At 31.2% G+C, this 20,283-nt stretch overlaps 2 protein-coding genes across 2 annotated transcripts; one reads left to right on the top strand and one right to left on the bottom strand.

Annotated features, from left to right (window-relative positions):
* Positions 1 to 512: 512 nt before the first annotated feature.
* Positions 513 to 10,036, top strand: LOC115877498 (adult-specific cuticular protein ACP-20-like). The gene is made up of 4 exons (XM_030893693.1): positions 513 to 541; positions 605 to 757; positions 3,567 to 3,801; positions 9,402 to 10,036. Exons 1-4 carry the CDS (start codon positions 533 to 535, stop codon positions 9,428 to 9,430), a joined length of 426 nt encoding a protein of 141 aa, XP_030749553.1. The 5' UTR covers positions 513 to 532; the 3' UTR covers positions 9,431 to 10,036.
* Positions 10,037 to 13,345: 3,309 nt separating this feature from the next.
* LOC115877623 (cuticle protein 7-like) lies at positions 13,346 to 15,232 on the bottom strand. Its single transcript, XM_030893870.1, has 2 exons — positions 15,172 to 15,232; positions 13,346 to 13,951 (listed from the first exon to the last, which is right to left on the bottom strand). The coding sequence occupies exons 1-2, from the start codon at positions 15,178 to 15,180 to the stop codon at positions 13,382 to 13,384; spliced, it is 579 nt and encodes a 192-aa protein (XP_030749730.1). The 5' UTR covers positions 15,181 to 15,232; the 3' UTR covers positions 13,346 to 13,381.
* Positions 15,233 to 20,283: the final 5,051 nt, after the last annotated feature.

Here is a 20,283-nt window from a genome sequence, read left to right as displayed (position 1 = left end):
CTTTTAAATCCACAATTAAGACTTTAGTAAAGTGATAAATTGTTTTGCGATGACTACGTTTATAAAGTGCTCAAAATTAACTAGACCAAAAAATGGAGTTCTTATTACAAAATAATAATAAAAAAAGATATTATCTTTTTAAGAGACATATGTATAATAGCACAAGCAACACACGACTAGAATGCCGCGCCTTACGTAATGCATATTCGCACATAAAAATATTGTTTTAAACAGGTAGCTTTGATTTATTAATTGTCGTTCCGCCGCTTTTGTGTAGCTTATTAGGCTTTTACAAAAAAATCGGCTAATGCTCTCTTTATTTTCGTCCACATTAAAAGGAAAAGATACGATCGCACAGGCACAAGTGGATTTAAACAAGTTTATATTTTTATATTTCTCGGGAAATTGTAACATTTATTGCGTTATTCTGCAAACAACTTAGTATATATAAACAAATCTTGCAAATTCGAGCTTCCAGTAAACTATTTTTGAATCTCTGAATATATACAGATTGGTAGTAATATTTATAATAATGTACTCAGTAAGAGCATTTTCATGAGATGTACTTAGTAAGGTTGTTAAATTAAATCTAATATTGTTTTAGGTTTTATTAGTGATAACCCTTATTTTGGCATGCAACGGTGCTGTAATTCTTAGTGACTACCATCACGACTATGGACTGGCATTTGGGCATGCTCCTGCCATTGCGATAAGTCATGCACCAGCTGTCATTGGACATAAAGAGGTTGATTATTACGTAAGTTTTGCACATTTTTGTACGGAGATTATATTGAAAAATAAGTTTCATAAATCTATGTAGGTATACATACAGGGTATCCAATTTAGTGTGTTTTTTGGGGTTTCCCAAAGAGCAACTTTGCCCCAATTTAACTATCTTCGTATCTATTACGGTTTCCGAGATACCAATGCTCGTACCTCGAACTTGTAGCACTCTGTATACAATTTTTGAAACCCATCCCTTGTTGATTGACAAATCCATTATTGATTGACACACTACACCATCAATGAACAAAAATTGGCTAGTACCGAAAGTACCTAAAAACCGGTTCCTAAGAGGTGTGGGACCAAAATCCCCGGTTCCGAAAAACAGCTCCGGTTCCGGAAACCCTAGGAGCATGTTTGATGCGGTTCGTCAATGCAACTCGTTAGTTCGTTTGGAAATTCGTCCATTCTGTTCGTGATATTTCTTTTGATGATTCGACCAAAAACCGATATTCTCTTAAAAAAAACATAATTTCTTAATAATATGGCAACATGGCAACATATGTATTAGATTAAATTTACAAGAAAGAAAATCCAGAAAAGATCCAGCGGTTCTCAAAATTTTAGCAAAAAATAACTTTTTTTGCTAACAAAAGTCCGTTATTTTGAACTTATTTGAAAAACGATAAAGAGAAAATATGTTTCTTTTATCGAGATCTACCACCCCTTAAAATACTTGCACTTATTTCTGGAACACCCTGTGTATTAATATAATTTATTTATTATAATATATACAGAATGAGTCTTAAAATAAGTGCTACTTTTTTCAGAGCTGGTAGATCTCGATAAAAGAAACTTTACTTTTCTTTTTCATGCATCCGTTATACGTTGGTACGTTGGTCCGACGGTGCTCTGATTGGTCATAGCGTTTTCGCGCCACTTTTCATCCGTAAATATTTTACTTCGTAGTTAAGCTAGTTAATGGACCCGTTCATACGATAACGGACGTTTTGACACTTTTTTGACAAATTTAATCTAACAATAATAAAATTATAAGTAAAATAGCAAAATCGTTATGGAAACAATATAAAAAAACACCAACGTATATCCGATAAACGGAGGCATGAAAATGCAATAAATTTAAAAACTGCGTTATTTTTTTACCAATCAAAGTCTTTAAATTCTACCAATAAAATTAATATCGTATCAACGTATCGTCGGACAACGGATGCATGAAAATCAAGCTTTACTGTTTTGAGAACCACTGGATCTTTCCTGGATTTTCTTTCTTATAAATTTAATCTATTACTTACGTTGCCATATTATCAAGAAACTATGTTCTTTAACTAAATTATAGATAAAACAAACTCCATTTTTTTTTAAATTCCAAAATTAAAAAAAAATCGTGAAAAAAACTTCATAGACGCGTTTCTGGGGTCGAAATATACTACTCATAAAAATATTTGCACTTAATTAATACCTACCCTATACAATAACGCTATTTTATTTATATAATAATAATAGTTTCCGTATATAGCGTTTAAGCTCCCGTATATAGCGTATATAGCGTTAGCCTTGGGAGTAGCAAGGTACAGCTTGCCATACTAGAGCCGTTCGATATACAAGGAAGGTAATGTGGCACTACGCTTCAACCGCCTATTATTACCTCAGGATTGTGAATCCCAAGTATTCATTTAAGGCTGAGTCGACCTAGATACCCAAACTATTTTTATTTTAATAAAAATAGTCGGCTGATGAAATGCCGGGTATGGGAATCGAACCCACTATCTTGAGATTGGTAGACGAGAGGCTGTACCTCTACGCCACCGGGCACCTTTATTTTATTTATAACAATTAATAAATTTATGATAAAAATCAAATTAAAATTAAAAATAATTGTATTTAAGATATTTACAAGAATGACCAATTTTTTTAAAGTTTAACATCCTGTAATTTTAAAACCCATGTTTATAGGGACTTTTTTCATATTTTTTTTAGTGAATGAATAAAATAAAGTAAAGACAAGATTTCAGTTAACGTCTCCTTTTTGCTGCCAGGGCTAATGTGGACGGGGCCTACTTTGTTTACGCGGAATTCGAACCGCGGTCCTCGGCCATATCATGGTCAGTGGCCTACCGACTTAGGAAGTGTCTAAATTAACTCTTACTCACGAGATATCCGATCTCATCCGGCCTCGAACCGGTTTGAATGAGCAGTGTGTATCAATATATTTTACACTTTTCCCTTGGACAACAGCACGATACAGAGTTTCGAACCGGGGACCCGTCCATCCACCAGTATCGCCTTACGTCGCTTAACTTCGGTGTTCTAATGGGAACCGGTGTTTCAACGTAGTTAGGCCGTTGCCTAATCAATGAATACTTAACTTATTTAACACTTTGGCTAGTTAATGACATTAACATTTTTTAAATGTTGCTATTAGACTTGGATTTAGGCAAATTAAGAAAATTACATTTATCGCATCAAGAATACTGAAATCCATAAAATATCAAGAGACAACTTTTAATCGACATTAAATGATCTACAGTGGAACACATGTTTTTTTTTCAATATTCCAGTGATAACCCATATGAACATCCCTGGTGAATCTGTCGACACTTTTTTAGCATTAAAATATGTATCACTTACAGTAAATTTTCCCTAAAAATCTCCATTCAAATCGGTAAAAGAATTTAAACTCCTCTAGCTACGAAATACAGCAAAATGGGAATTGTAATATAAAAAATAAATTTTATTTTTACGTAAAGAATCTCCCCATGAGAGATGGCACATTTTTCTTGAAACGCCAGTAATGGCAGTATTTTTTCTAACAACTTTTTTAGACACCGCCAAAGTATGAGTTCCAATATGGAGTAGCCGATCATCACACGGGGGATAACAAGGAACAGAAGGAGGTTCGACATGGAGATACAGTTCATGGTGAATATTCAGTCAAAGAGGCGGACGGTACTATTCGAACTGTCAAATATACAGCTGACGATCACAATGGATTCAATGCTGTAGTTTACCGACATGGTCACGCATTGCATCCCACTGGACATCATCATCAGGCTATAGGTAAAACCTCAGAAATATAATAGATATAAAGTCTGTTCAGCCATCGTTCACAGTTACGTCATCATTATGTGTCAAATATGAATTTTAGGGTGTGTCTGAGATCAGTTCGTATTGTTTAGAACATTTTAAGTACGTTCCTATAGTATTGATTGACCGAGTTCTGATTTTTTCGCCATTTATTCATCTTTTCTTAAACTGTTCATCAGTTATGATCCCTTTAATTCCAGTCTATACAGGGTCCGGCAATAGTGCGTCGGGCATCTGTAGCTCGTAGAATAAAAAACTTAGGAATTTCATTTAAGTGCTAATCTATAGTATGTACTAGGATGTATTTCTGGAAAATATTTTAACCTCTATAGAGTGGCTCAAAAAAGTTTGAGTGGATTTGGATGATTTTTTTTAAATGGAACACCCTGTATATTATTGCATTTTTGGCTTTATTTCTGATCACTTTATATAATCCTAAGATATTATTAAGTTTGTTTTGATAGTTTCAGAGATATTAATAAATAAATAAAAGAAATATATTTTTCAGCCTTTCTTATAAAATTTATTAAAAATACGAAAACTGTCCTGAAATCAAAAATACTCCAGGTATTTACTATAGTTGGTCTGTACTTACTTTATTATAAATAATCGTAATCTTAAACTATACAGGGTGTTCGCAATTCTATTTCAAACTTTCTAAAATATAAAATCATTTTCCTTCGTTTTTTTAAATGGAACACCCTGTATATTATTTTTTTGTTGGATGGAGAATTCGAAAGTGAACATTTTTTGTATTTACAGTATTTTAAAATTTTTAACGGTTTCGCAGATATTTGATGTATTATTACATATGGCTCTTACATCGCCAAGATACAAGAAAAAGATCATTAGTTGGCTTTGAAAAATAAGTATTACAGTATAATTATATTGTAATCTAACTTTCAAGTAGGTTTAGTGTCAGAAATAAATCCTTAAATATCAAAACATTAAAAGGCTTATAGGCCAAAGGACAAAAATGCTTTAATAAATATTCACTTTAGGCTTTCAACAGATGTAGGTTGCGTTGATGAAAATATTACCTTAACATTTTTTTAGTAAGTTCTCAATTTGCTGCCTTCTAATAGAAAAATAACAATAATAGAAAAAAGTATTCAATAAAAAAAAAACTAATATACTTTACACTACTACCTTAAACTACCAAAAAACGTAATTGTTTATAATAAATGTTCAAAATGTCTTCCACCTTGGTTTAAACACATTTCTATGCTATTTCTAAAAGATATGTCATCATCATCATCATCATCATTAGCCGTTTGTCGTCCAACTTTGGACATAGGCCTCTCCCAATTCTCGCCACCGATCTCTGTTCTGTGCTGTGCGTGTCCAATGTAGTCCTGCCACTCTTTTGAAATCATCGTACCATCTCATTTGAGGGCGTCCTCTCATTCGCTGTCCTAAGTATGGCCTCCATCGCTGAATTACCGTGTTCCATCTAAAAAAAGATATGTCAACATTTCGTAAAATTGCAGGTGTAATGCGGGTAAACGCATCTGTAATTCTTTGTCGCATATTTTCTTTGGTTGTAGGCAATTCCTTATACACAATTTCTTTTACATATCCCCACAAAAAAAAATCTAATTTGGTCAAATCGGGAGATCTGGCTGGCCAGCCGACTGGTCCGCCTCTTCCTATCCATCGTCTCGGAAAAACATTATCAAGGTGGTCACGTACTTCTAGAGCGTAATGTGGTGGCGCACCATCTTGTTGCAGCCACATTCTGTCTCTGATATGTCTAGGAATATTCAAAATTAACCGTGGAAATTCGTTTCTTAGAAAATTTAAGTAAATTTCGCCGGTGAGATGGTTATCAAAAAAATAAGGACCTATTATTAGTTCACCAATAATTCCACCCCAGACATTTAATGACCACGAGTGCTGATAATCCACTTGCCTAATTAGTCGTGGATTTTCAGTAGCATAATAATGAAAATTATGCTTATTTACGCATCCAGTTTTGTAAAATGTGGCCTCATCGGTAAAGAAAACTTCCGTAAAAAAATTAGCATTTTCTTGTACTTTAAATCTTGCCCAATTACAAAATTCCGTTCTATTTTGAAAATCGTTTTCTGTTAGGCTCTGATGGAGTTGGTAATGGTAAGGATGGTAACGATATTTTTTTAATATTCCCCGAACCGTCCTTTCATTTACGCCAGTTGCTGCGCTGATTTCTTTTTGAGACGAATTTGGATCTTCCTCTACAGTTAAAAGTACATTTAACTGATTTTCTTCGTTGGTGACATACTTCCTTCGTTCCTCTTTTTTATAGATCACGCTTCCAGTATCAGTAAATCTGTCAAAGAGTCTTCTCTCTCTATAACTAACCTCTTCAGGATGCCTTCTTTCAGGACACCGACAAGCATACAGCTTACTTGCTAGTAAACATTTTTTTTCGCTTTCGCCCAATACAAATATCATATCAACAAGTTCATCTTTGCTAAAATTCATTTTACATTCACAATCTACTGAATATTTAAAAATTAATATACTTTTTAATTATGTTAACAGTTAACTGAATTAAATGAAAAACTATTGTGTCATATAAACTGACAACTATTGTAAATTTTGACATAGCAATCTACGTTTATTGAAAGCCAAATGCGGATATTCATTAAACGTTAAGGCATTAAAGGATTTTAGTCGTTCAAAGTTTTTTTTATCTATTTCTGGTACTAAAATAACTTGGAAGTTAGATTACAATATAATTATACTGTAAGACTTATTTTTCAAAGCCAACTAATGGTCTTTTGTCTTAAATCTGCGTTGCTAGAGCCATATGTAATAAATACTCCAAATATCTGGGAAACCGTTAAAAATTTTAAAATACTTTAAATTCGAAAACTGTTCACTATTCAATTCTCCATCTATTGAAAAAATAATATACAGGGTGTTCCACTTAAAAAAACGATGAAAAATTATTTTGTATTTTAGAAAGTTTGGCACAGAATTTTGAACACTCTGTATGACTTAAGATTACGATATTTATAGCAAAGTAACTACAGACCAGCTATAGTAAGTACCTGGTGTGTTTTTGATTTCAGGTTTTTGTATTTTTAACAATTTTTTTAAGAAAGGCTGAAAAATTTATTTTTTTCATTTATTTATTAATATCTCGGAAACTACCAAAACAAATTTAATAATATCTTAGGATTATGTAAAATGATCAAAAATGAAGCCAAAAATGCATTAATATACAGGGTGTTCCATTTAAAAAAAATCATCGCAATCCACTCACACTTTTTTGAGCCACCCTGTAGAGGTTACAATATTTTCCTGAAATACGTCCTAGTATATACTATAGATACTGGAAAGAAATTTATAAATTTGCTATTATAGGAGCCACAGATGCCCGACGCACTATTGCCGGACCCTGTATATAGAAATAGGCCAGTTCCTATTTCTAAAGCATCAGCTATATTATTTAAAAACGCTATCAATTTGTATTTTACATAGGAATATTAATAAATTTAACTTAAATATAAGCTGAGCAAAGAGCTCTTGTTCATTTTGGTTAAATCTTTGAGGCATTTTGGCAATAAAAAAAATGAATATAGGGTGTATTCCGTTGCTTACCTTGGTTATGGTTTTATGTTCCGTTTCTATCGGTTTCCTGAAAGTTTTCTTATTAAGGAACACGGTTCCTGAAATATCTATCATAATTGTCACCAAACTAACCAGCGCGCGAAGGCTGGTTTCTCTGGTTTTGTTTGTCAATCAATGTCATTTATGTGACAGAAATCAAGCAAATATTAGAAGTTCGAGTGAAATTCTCATTTAATTTCTAAAATAAAGAGGTAGTAGAGGTAAATAAATTTATATTTTTATAAAGTCAGGAACATTTAAAGAAAACATGAGAAACAAGACAATAAGTAATCGTGAATGTTTTGTAAGCTATAAAAATATAAATATTGATTAGATTTGTTTATTTATTATTGATCTATTTTAATATTTGACCTGCAGAAATGAATCTGAAATCTTCACTTGAGCTGTCACGAGTTTGACAGTTTATTAATAAAGTACTTTTCAATATTAAACTCCATTGAAAAGAAGAAGCAAACATAAAAGCAGAGAATAGGTACATTAAAAATGCATAAAAGATAAATTTTATAATAAAGGTAATGAAATTTAAAAATGTCAACATATTTGACATTTCCAGTATTTTACCAAACCGTTCCGTATCAAACCGATGTTTTTCAGGAAACCGCTCTTTACCGTAGTTTACCGGTCTGGTTTTTATTGGTTTTGCAGCGGAATATAGCCTTATTTTTACAGCAACAATCAATTTTGACATTGATCGATGTCCATCATAGACTAATGTCACGTACTAGAAATAGATTGGACACTGATATAAAACAAATGGGTCCGTCATTTAGAGCCACCTGGTGATCCGGAAGAAACTAATGGAGAGTTTTGGCATAACATAATTTAAGCGTTCCGTTAGTTATTAACGCTAATTAAGACGGTAACGTTACTCAAGCGCAAAATTATTCCTTGTAAAATATAAAATAATAAATATAGACCTTTTTACTGCATTTTATGTTTTATTAGATCATTAGAAGTGTAACATAATTACAACAAAATTAAAATTATAAATTCATACATTTTAAACACCAACAATAGATCACATAGCGCCTATTTTTTTTTGATTTAACAACTAAATTATAATATAGTAAAAATATTATAGACTACTAATTAACTGTTACTAAAAATACTATATATTACCAACTATGTACTTACTTATTTATGACTAAACTATTTTTTTATTTGGTTTATAAATTATTATTTCTAAAATGTCAAGATGACTTTAATAAAAAAAGGTTAGTATCTAACACGAAAATGATGATCGACTGTAAGTATCAGAATGCACAAACTAATAAAAATACAAACTATAAACACAAATCACTGAACTTTCCGACAAATCAGGAATATCTGGGAATATCTGAATTAATAATTATTTAAATAATGATTTAAAAATAACTTGACGGATCACCAACATTTTGTCAACTAGACAAAAACTAGACCATAGACAGTAGCTAACATAGAGACTGTCATGTCATCTTCATAATATAAATTAGAAACCTGTACTTTAATGTCTTTTGCGCCGTCTGGTGAAATTACCATTGAGTGTCTAGGGCATGATGTCCATCAATAAAATTATAACCTCAAATCAAACGACACCGACAATTACTGAAAGGAAATTTTGACATTGATCTATGTCAGTCAATAAAATTATCACCCGAAATCAAATGACAATGACAATTACTAAAAAGAATATGTAGTAATTTATGAAATGCCCTAATGATCTTATATGCCTAATTTTTTTAACTTCAAAATTAAGACTTTAATAAAAAAAAAGAAAAAAAAAACTTTATGGTGTTTGGTTTGTGGCCGCTGAGCATAGGCCTTCAGTAAAAACCTTCCATCTTGTTTTGTTTGCCCCAATTTTCTTTACTTCTGAGGATAAGTATCATGTCATGGTTTTCATTTTCTACAGAAGTTTATCAAAAACAAGTGATATTCTGTTTAAGTAAAAATAAAACATATTTTTGTTTCAGGATATGGACCCATCGCAGTTTTACATTAGAATATATTTAAAAATAATTCTTCAATAGTCAAAGTATAGTAGTATAATTATAGTTTATAGTGTCTTTTTTATAATGTAGTATGTAGTGACAGGTATATCAATTATTAATTAGACATTAGTTAATTCAAATCTATAGTAAAGTATGACATTGGGTCAAGTTTTCTTCATGAGGTTTGATTAATTAAAACACTAGTAACTTAAACACAGCGTTATAACAGAAAGTAATCAGTATAATGATTTTTTTTCTTTTATTAACACTAAATCTTTTATCATATAACTATAGTTTTAATTTTAATCAATTCTTAAGTCAAGATTAATGTCGAATAGTGAAGTGGGTTATTTCGTGTATTCTCGCCTAACTTTGTCTCGTCTCGGCTTATTTTCACCAGACGAGGAAACACGAAAAGCCTCTCTTCTTTTTGACCTACTTCGGCTTATCGGGCTTATTTCGCGAGTAGTATAGAGGCCATTTTAAAATTTAATAAAGTTACAACATCTGTGAAGCATAATATATGAAGAAAATTTGACTCAAAGTTAACATAATTCTATTTCTTTGTATATATTACTGTAATTTTGTGTTTGAAATAAAACAACTATCAAATCTAAGTAAGTGTTTATAAAGAAATTACCTCACACATTATTTTTTCTTAAAAGTGTAATAGACTAAGTCCAAATAGTTGTCCAGTTTTAATAGGATGAACTGAATTTTCTCTAATCAAATAAGACTAAGACAAAAAATTTCTAATAACTATAGATACGGTAATCGCAAAACATTTTCCGATGCACGTCATCAATCACACCGAAATTGGCACTAAAGCCTATAAACCTGACTAAATAAAATTATGGCAAAAAAGTTTAAATTTTTTGTATAATTTAAGATACCCAGCAGCTCTTCATTTTACTTTATAGAGCAAATGATTGTAAATTGTAATAGATATTTTATTATCGCTATGTTGGTGACATTGCGCCGTGTTCAGCAACGTTGTCGTTTATTTTTTGGCAATTATCATAATGTCATATTTTGTATAATACCGTGTTGTTGATTTTTTGTAAGTAATTCTCGTTTTTTGCCTATTTTCATAGTCTTCTTTAAAAAATTGATGGTCTTTTAAACACAAACAGTTCTTTTAAGAACTAAATTTTGGAGTTTTTGTATTATATTATATTATATATTATTTGGATTGCATTTCTTCAAATTGTGTGTTGAAAATATGCCAAAGCATTTAAACAGTTGAAGCAAATAAGAGCGTGTAGCTTCCCTGATAAACTATTTTGAATGATAACGTGATAATATTTATTTATAATATAGGTCCTTTATTATCCTTGACTGCAGTCAGAGAAGTAAGTTTGATTGGTGAGCCACATTATACCACTTTCAAAGATATTTCTACGTTAGTTATTAGTAAATTCTGTGATTATTAGTTTGTGCATTAATGACACCCTCTTACTTGCTATTATCACTTGTAGTGTTATAAGATGTACATCAATAAATAAATAAATAACCCATAAAAACGCTTAGAATAATCTTCATAATATTCACAAATAAATCAAATAATTACTAAAATATAAATTATTAAATTAAAAATAAAACGTAAAAATCTTTAAAAAATTATATAATAAATACCGTATGATCGAATAAAAACGGCGTTAGCGATGGCTGTGAAATCGTGAAGATCGCTGTTATTTTATGTGTAAAATTATATGGGGAAATGTCATCGATCGTCATTTCATAGTCATTGCTGACGACGTTTTTATTCAATCTTACGGTATATTGTTTCCCAATTTTACACAGTAAGATTTATCTCATAAATCCATCACAATCTGGCAGCGCTGTCGCCATCGCTTGTCACTCAAAAGTTTATCACGTGCATGGAAAATCGTTTTGCGATTACCGTAGAATTGTTATTAAGAAAAGAAAATAATACATACAGGGTGAGTTTCCTACGATGTTCTCTATGGGTATCTCGGAAACTACTGGAGATAGAGAGTCAGTTAAATAGGGAAAGAATTGCAGTTTTATGGGGTGATAAATAAGCGCCTTTCAGATTTTTGAAAAAGTTCATGGCTTACTAGATATTTCGAAAAAAACAAATTTTGGCTATTTTAAAAATTGTCCCTAATTCCATTATAATCTATTTTAGACAAAAAGTTTTCAGATAAAAGTTGTAGATATTCACATCCCTAATGAGATTGTGTTCTCCGATTTTTTCTAAAGCCTGTCATTTTTGACATATGACACAAACATATGTTTTTTTAAATGGAAACCATAGTTGGCCATGACTTCATAAACAGCGTCATTTTTTAAGCTTTTCAGCGATATAAGCTATGATATGTTTCTTTCACAAAATTAGTGAGTTATAGCCAATTCTTATCTTTCTTGACCAATTTCACTTATTTAGCCATGGAAACAAGTTCAATCGTTGTTGTTCTCAGAAATATGAAATTGTCATATTCAATCTTTGTGAATTAATATAAACAACAATTGTAAATAAGAGTTTTTCAAATGAAGAAAAACGTGTAGGATTATTGGTTCAACTTTTCTTGGCCATACAGTTTTGAGAATACGTTGACCGGTGAACGTTACTTACGTTTTGTAGAGAAAGGTTTTCAAGACATGTTAGAAAAATTAAATTTATTAATACTCGCCCATTAATAGAGTGGTTCCAACATGACTTTCATTATGACACACCAACCCCAATCCCCCCCCACAAACACACAATGAAAGTTATGTTATAACACAAAATGTTAAAAATTATTTATATCATAATTATCTAGACTCAGGGATAGAAAGAGGTGGACCAAATTGCATGGGTCTCCTCGGTCACTTGACCTATCCATTTTAGATTTTTTTATGCAGTATGGTTAACAACACGGTTTACAGAAGAACTTATGAATTAAGACAGGCACTCGAAGAGGCGGAACAGGAGAAGTTTAATTAAGTCGACCGGTCGTTCTGTGAGAATAGCTAGAAATTCAGTTTTAAAAAGATGCATTTATGTACTCAAAACAATTTTTTGTTTTGAGTACATAAATGCATCTTTTTAAAACTGAATTTCTAGATTTTTTGAAAATCTTCTAAAATAACTTTATAATATAGATTAATAATATATTTTGTCTTTTTATAAGTAATAAATCATAACAAAATTAGAACACCATTGAAAACCGTTCAGTAAAAAAACGTAAATAACTTTCACTGGTCAACGTATCCTCGAAACTGTATTTCCAAAAAAAGTTGAACCAATAATCCTACACGCTTTTCTTCATTTGAAAAACTCTTATTTACAATTTTTGTTTATATTAATTCACAAAGATTGAATATGACAATTTCATATTTCTGAGAACAACAACGATTGAACTTGTTTCCATGGCTAACTAAGTGAAATTAGTCAAGAAAGATAAGAATTGGCTATAACTCAGTAATTTTGTGAAAGAAACATATTATAGCTTATATCGCTGAAAAGCTTAAAAAATGGCGCTTTTTATGAAGTCATGGCCAACTATGGTTTCCATTTAAAAAAAATATATGTTTGTGTCATATGTCAAAAATGACAGGCTTTAGAAAAAATCGGAGAACACAATCTCATTAGGGATGTGAATATCTACAACTTTTATCTGAAAACTTTTTGTCTAAAATAGATTATAATGGAATTAGGGACAATTTTTAAAATAGCCAAAATTTGTTTTTTTTTTGAAATATCTAGTAAGCCATGAACTTTTTCAAAAATCTGAAAGGCGCATATTTATGACCCCACAAAACTGCAATTCTTTCCCTATTTAACCGACTCTCTATCTCCAGTAGTTTCCGAGATACCCATAGAGAACATCGTAGGAAACTCACCCTGTATAAATTTCAATTTTTTAAAATTGCTTTATTTGAAATAAATAAATAGTTTTCTACATACTAAGTGCATTTGGCATTATTTACAGTGCAACAGACATCAAATTCAAAATCTAGTGGTATTGTGGAGCGGCTACAACTTTTTTGTATACAGCTGGAGCAGGAGTGGGTTCTCCCTGTTTCTCTACTACAGCGTTGAAACCATGTCCATCATCAGAATATTTGACAATTCTGATGGTACCGTCAGCTTCGTGGAGAGAGTACTGTCCAGTAACGTGGTCTCCATCACGGTGTTCTTCCTGTGAGTGGTAATCACCGGTGTGAGGGTCCTGGATAGCATAGGCGAATTGGTACTGAGCTGGACCGTACTCTTCTTCTTTGTAAGCTGGAGCAGCGGCGTACTTAGCTACCACGGGAACAGCTACTTTAGCTGCGGGAGCTGCGTCATAAGCTGGGCTGGAGTAAGCTGGGGCAGCGTATTTTGTGATGGCAGGGAGAGCTACTTTGGTTAGGGCTGGAGCGTATTTGGCAGGAGCTGGGTAAGCTGCTGGTGCTGAGTAAGCTGCTGGTGCTGGGTAGGCTGCAGGTGCTGGATAAACTGGTGCTGAACTGTAGCTGTAAGATGTTTGGTATTGGCTGAGGCCGGCGTTGGCTGTAGCCACAATGGCAAGGACGGCAAAGAACTGAAAATTAATGAATTGAATTAATCTTTGTTTTATTGAAAACTACAGGGTGGCCGTTTTGTGTAAACTACAGGGTCACCTGGGATTCCGAAAAAGTTCTATTTCTCGATAGATTATTGGATAGTAATTTTAAGCATAGAGGGTGATTCAACCATAGACCTTCAAACTAAAGTTGTATATTTTTAAATAGAATAATGTATATTTTTTAGCTCAGTAGATTTGGCATTAATTTAAAACTATCATAATGTCAGTTAGGTTACGCCAATATTTAGATGAAAGTTGGTGTTTGGAAGTTTTTTGACAAGAGAAATTTGATTTTGATGTCAATATGACTCCTATTTGTACGGGACGCCACCTACAAGTGTTTTAACTGTTTTGAAGAGTAATAAATTTTCGGTCCGGACCTGTATAAAGCTACTGAGTGAAAAAATATACATTTCCGTGATTTTTTACGTATAAAATGTCCCTAGGTAAAAATCGCTACGAGCAGCCGTTCTCAAGATATTTAGAATGGGAATAGTCAATAAATATCATTATTGACAAAAAATAAACAGGTTGAGTAGTTAGTTATTTGACTGAAACGATAAATTTGGGAACTTTTTATTTTTTTAAATTAGTCATAATTTAAGTAAAAGTATTTAGTCAACATGTTTTATGGTATGACAGGTATTGATAATTTCGATTAAAAAACGTCGTAAATGTATATTTTTTCATTCGGTAGTTTTATACGGGTACGGACGAAAAGTTATTACTCTTCAAACCAGTTAAAAAATATGTAGGTGGCGCCCTCTACAAGTAGGAGTCATATTGATATCAAAATCAAATTTCACATGTCAAAAAACTCCCAGATTTTTATCCAAATATTGAAGTTATTTCAGAAATTATTTGGAAAAAATCGAAATAAAAATGAAACTTCTACACCCTGTATCTCCGAAACTAAGCATTTTAGGACATACATTTATCCGAACTGTTTTACTTATTTTTATCTGCAGAATATGCTGTCGAAGTTCCCGGAATACAGTTAGGACCACCGTGTATATTAGGTATGTACATTTAAAAATATACTTTAGTTTTAAAATATGTTTGAACCACCCTGTATGTTTACAAAAATATTCTCAAAATGTGCGTTAACATTGCTCTCATGTTACGTAAAAAAATTGAAATAAAGATCACAAAAAGAAGCCTGGGTCACCCTGTATAAGATTATATATTTCACTTACTCTGTGCATTTTGTTGTTACTGTGGTGTGAGTCTGACTTTAACAGTGTCTTTAATTATTTTTTTCTGCGTTTATATATCTAAATGTATTTGATTTAAATTCCTGTCCCAGGTCCCACCCTTCTTACAGCTCTAAGAAGCGAATTACCCAATCGATCCTTACGATCAAACCGCACATATATCGGTAACAGTTTTGACCGATATTTTTTTCATTAATTTTTGTGTTCGACATGAAGGTCGTACCCTCAGGTCGTACCCGATTGGCACGCGAGTGTTTTGCTCCGCTCTCGTTATGTCTAACTTGGTCTAACTAGAGAAAGAATTGTTTTGGGCCGATGACAAGTGTGAAGAAACCGAAGCAATTAAAAATTAATAAACCGAAATATTGTTTATTTCATACTGTGTTCAGAGGCGGCTAGACTATTTTTTTGGGTTTGGTCATATTCGCAATAGGATTTTTTGACCAAAATCACAATATTATCGACTTCCAGATTTTCCAAAACAGTAATTGGAAAGAGCATGATCATATACAGCGTTCGGCAATAGTGCGTCGGGCATCTTTAGCTCCTAGAATAAAAAACTTGTGGAGCCTCTGATTCACCGCTGAGGCTCCAAGGGGAACGATAGTTAGTATTGAAATGAAATTTTGTGAGCATATGTAGATTAATTCAGAGCACTTTTTAAAAATATAGAGAGGTCTACAGGGTGTCCCCCAAAAAAGTTACACATCAAAGTTGTGTTTTTTGTAATGGAACACCATATATATTAATTGATTTTCGGATTCTGGGAGAAAAATAAAGGTGAGTTTTATAAGAGAATATGACTAAAATGTAAGGTTTTCGCATATTTAACATTTTCTAAAAATAAAGAACAATTTTTAAATTACAATAAAAGCTACCTAAATTAGAATTTACCCGGTAGAACCTAAAATATGTAGTTACATTAACTATTGTACTTTAAATCAAATTAAAACTTGATCCAAAAAGTTATACAGGGTGAGACAAAATTAATAATGAACATTATTGGGTCATCTCTTTGGGTCATCTTCAAAAGTATGTTACTCTTTTATTTTAAACGAAACACCCAGTATATTATTCTGATATTCAATGGAGAATTCATGTCTCTTCAAAATACTATTAAGGTTGCCTACCGCTCAAACAAAGATTTTCCTAGATATTTTCATTTACATGATTTGATCTGACTAGATCTTTATTGATAAAATCTAGGTGGCTGTGATATGTGTCTAACGTTACTTCAACATAGCTGTCTAATTAGTCCAAATTTAACAACTAGTTATCATTTTGTGTCAGTTAAAACAAAAAAAATTCTCGTGTCAGTTAAAACAAAGAAATTTGCCGAAAATGCAAACTTATCCTACATCAGAGATAATTGATCTTCTTCTTCTTCTTGTTGTTTTACGATGACCACGCGCCTTTCAACGGCCAGTCAGAGTCTAAGAGATAATTCATATGATTCTATTAGTTGGTTAGGTTAGGTTAGGTTAATCCTATCAATTAATAGAATACTTAAATGCTCCTGATTTTGTCTAGTCTGTGTGTTTTTATGGGGATATGTTAAAGACAGTGTTTACAAAACTCGACCAACTATTGTCGACAACATGAGAGAAATTATTGTAGCTGCTTTTCGAGGTAGAACTCCACATAATGCCTTTTAAAATGAAAAGATCCTTTTGAAAAGACAATCATTTTATGCAGTTAACAGGAAAGGAAGCATTTTGAGCATTTGATTTCATCTAGCAATTTTTTTCCACATAATTAGGTTTATATCAAGTTTTAATTCTGTAATACTTAAAATATGTTTTAAACGTGTACCTTTTTATTGCCGTTGAGTATTTTACTCTACAATCTTTAATTTTTGTTAAATTAACAAAAGGTATATCACAACCACCTAGATTTTTTCAAATAATAAAGATCTACTAACGCAAAATTATAAAAATTAAAATATCGAGGAAAATCTTTGTCTGAGGGGTAGGCAACCTTAATAATATTTTGAAGATATATAAATTCCCCATTAAACACCGGAATAATATACTGGGTGTTCCAGTTAAAATAAAGGAGTAACTTGCTTTTAAAAGTGACTAATGTTCCATATTAATTTTGTCTTACCCTGTATAACTATTCGGGTCAAATTTCAATTTGGTTTAACATACAATGGTTACTGTAATTAAATATCAGGCTATACAAGGTCAACTAAAATTTAGGTAGCTGTTATCGAAATTTAAAATTTACTCTTCATTTTTACAAAATGAGAAATATGTCAAAATCCTTAGATTTTAGGTATATGCTTCTTTAATAAAACTCACCTTTATTTTTTTCCTAGAATCCGAAAATCAATTAATATATAGGGTGGTCCACTAGAAAAAACACAACTTTGATGTGTAACTTTTTTTGGGGACACCCAAAAAAAGGGGAACTCTCTATATTTTTAAAACACATTATGCTTAACATATTATGCTGCCAAAATTTAATTTCGATATAAACTACCGTTCTCCTTGGAGCTTCCGCGGCGTATGAGAGGCGCCACCCTGTATGTTCAAGGATGCATTTTAGGAAAATATCTTAACTTCTATAGGGTGGCTCAAAAATGTGTGGCTAGATAGATATGATTTTTTAATGGAACGTCCTGTATATTATTGCATTTTTGGCTTCCTTTCAGATCACTTTACATAATCCTAAGATATGAGTAAATATATTTCGATAACTTCAGAGATATTAATAAATAAATAAAAAATATATATTTTTCAACCTTCTTAAAAAATAATTACGAATACAAAAACCTGTTCTGAAATCAAAAGTATCTTAGGTATTTCTTTTAGATGGTCTATACTTAACTTTGCTATAAATATCTTAATTTTAAAGCATACAGGGTGTTCAAATTTCCACGCCAAAGTTTATAAAATATAAAATAATTTTCTTTGTTTTTTTAAATGAAAACACCCTGTATATTATTTTTTATTAGATCAAGAGTTAAAAGATGAACATTTTTTGTATTTAAAGTAATTCAAAATTTTTAATGGCTTTGCATAATATATGCATAATGATACATGGAGTATTATTTCATATGGCTTTTTCAATGGTAAAATACCAGAGAAAAATCATTGGGTGGCTTTGATAAAAATTTACTGCGGAAATGCCATAACATAAAACCGCGAATATCTGCAAAACCGGTAAACATTTTGAAATACTCATCGAATTACAAAAAATGTTTATTTTATAATTCTCCATCTACTGAAAAAATAATATACAGGGTTTTCCATTAAAAAAAAACAAAGAATATTTATATTTTTGAAAATTTGGCGTAGAATTTTGAACATCCTGTATGATTTACGATTACTATATCTATAGCAAAGTAAGTATAGACCATCTAATGTAAATACTTAATATAGTTTTGATTTCAGGACAGTTCTTGCATTTTTAATAAAAAAAATACCAAAAAAATATTTTTTTTTATTATTATTATTAATTATTTTATTAATTTCAGGACAGTTCTTGTATTTGTAATAATTTTTTTGATGAAGGTTGAAAAATATATAATTTTTATTTATTTATTAATATATCTGAAACTATCGAAATATATTTATTCATGTTTTAGGATTATGCAAAGTGATCTGAAAGGAAACTAAGAATGCATGCAATAATATATAAGGTGTTCCATTTAAAAAAAATCATCCCGACCCACTTACTTTTTTGAGCCACCCTATAGAAATTAAAATATTTTCCTATCCCCCCATCCAATCCTCCACTGTATCATAAAACACACCTTTACAAACTTAATTTCTGCCCTAAAAATAAGGTTTTGTACATATGTTGATACATATTGATAGTATAGATTATTGCAAAAATCTCAAAAATAAGTAACCTGATATACAGTATGTCCCCGGACATACTGTATTGTCTTTACAAGAGAAAAGTCTTTTTTTATTAACATTTTGAGAAAAATGCATTCATCATAAAAGTTTTTGCTTGTTCTAAAATGGTTAATCCCGTTTATACTTTTCCAAATTTCCATACCATTTTGGAGAAAATTACAAAAAACAAGTTTTGTGTGTGTGTGTGTGGGTCTCTTGTAAAGACAATCCGGGGACATACTGCAGAGCTGCGTTATTTCGAAAATTCGAAATAGTGTATCACTCTGTAAATTCACTTTATCATAAAATCCAAGATATCTTTGATATCTTGCAAGATATTTTTCTTCATAAATTTTGTAATTGATTTCACTAATTCTAAACTACTTAAAATAATTTTTCCGATTATTAGTATAGACAGATAAACAAATTTATTGATAAAAATCAAACCTAATTACACTTAGAAATTTAGATATTTTTACGACTGTGGTGCCCCAGGCGTTTCAGCTCATACTCATAGAGATATAGGTACACCATTAATGATTAGTATATTTTGTAATAAATAGATGATAAATAATATTCATAAATATTTCTATACTAATAAAGAGGCCTTGTTATAATTGTACCTAATTAACTAAACAGAAAATCTAGAGCATTTTTTCATAATGTATAATTTAAGCTGTTTAGGAGTATTGATGTCTATAAGTAGAGAAACTTGTTATTAATATGGCTTTATTTTAATTAGGTACAAATGGCCATATATCTTGTGCAAGAAAATTATATAATGGTTTATTGAAATGTTCTGCATATAAACAATGGCGAAATATTGAAATATTCCGTTCTGTAGGCCAAGTAATATTTTGGTTTGATATGTTCTAGTTCAGATTATTTAAAGCCAAATATACATAATAATCGCAGATTAACTTATTCTCACTGTAATAATGTAATGCTAAGCTCGTTACATGAAAACGTAAATGTTTCAATTGGAGCGCCCTGTATACTGTATCTATTATACAAATTATTTTCTGGTTGTTAATAGCACAATTAATAGCAGAGCAGTTAATAGGCATTTTTAATTTGAAAATTTAATATTTTCTTAAAGTGGCGAATGCGCTAGGAAATAGAGTTTTGAATATATATGTAGAGATGGCGGTAACAGTACTTAAAATTTAAAGTCCCTAAATATTATCTAGGAACTCTAGGGAAATTTCTAAAACTTACTTTGGCGACATTGCTTTTGAATTCTAAC

This window comes from Sitophilus oryzae, unplaced genomic scaffold (assembly GCF_002938485.1).
Source record: "Sitophilus oryzae breed Bouriz unplaced genomic scaffold, Soryzae_2.0 scaffold_1494_pilon_pilon, whole genome shotgun sequence".
In the NCBI taxonomy this organism is placed as follows: domain Eukaryota; kingdom Metazoa; phylum Arthropoda; class Insecta; order Coleoptera; family Curculionidae; genus Sitophilus; species Sitophilus oryzae.
Note: the sequence above shows the minus strand (reverse complement) of the source record. Positions and strands in the feature narration are given on the sequence as shown.

Excerpts from the sequence above, each read along its gene's own strand:
- LOC115877498 (XM_030893693.1), top strand. Across the intron at positions 758-3,566 it reads ATAAAGAGGTTGATTATTAC|ACACCGCCAAAGTATGAGTT; the intron begins GTAAGTTTTGCA and ends CAACTTTTTTAG. Across the intron at positions 3,802-9,401 it reads ACATCATCATCAGGCTATAG|GATATGGACCCATCGCAGTT; the intron begins GTAAAACCTCAG and ends TTTTTGTTTCAG.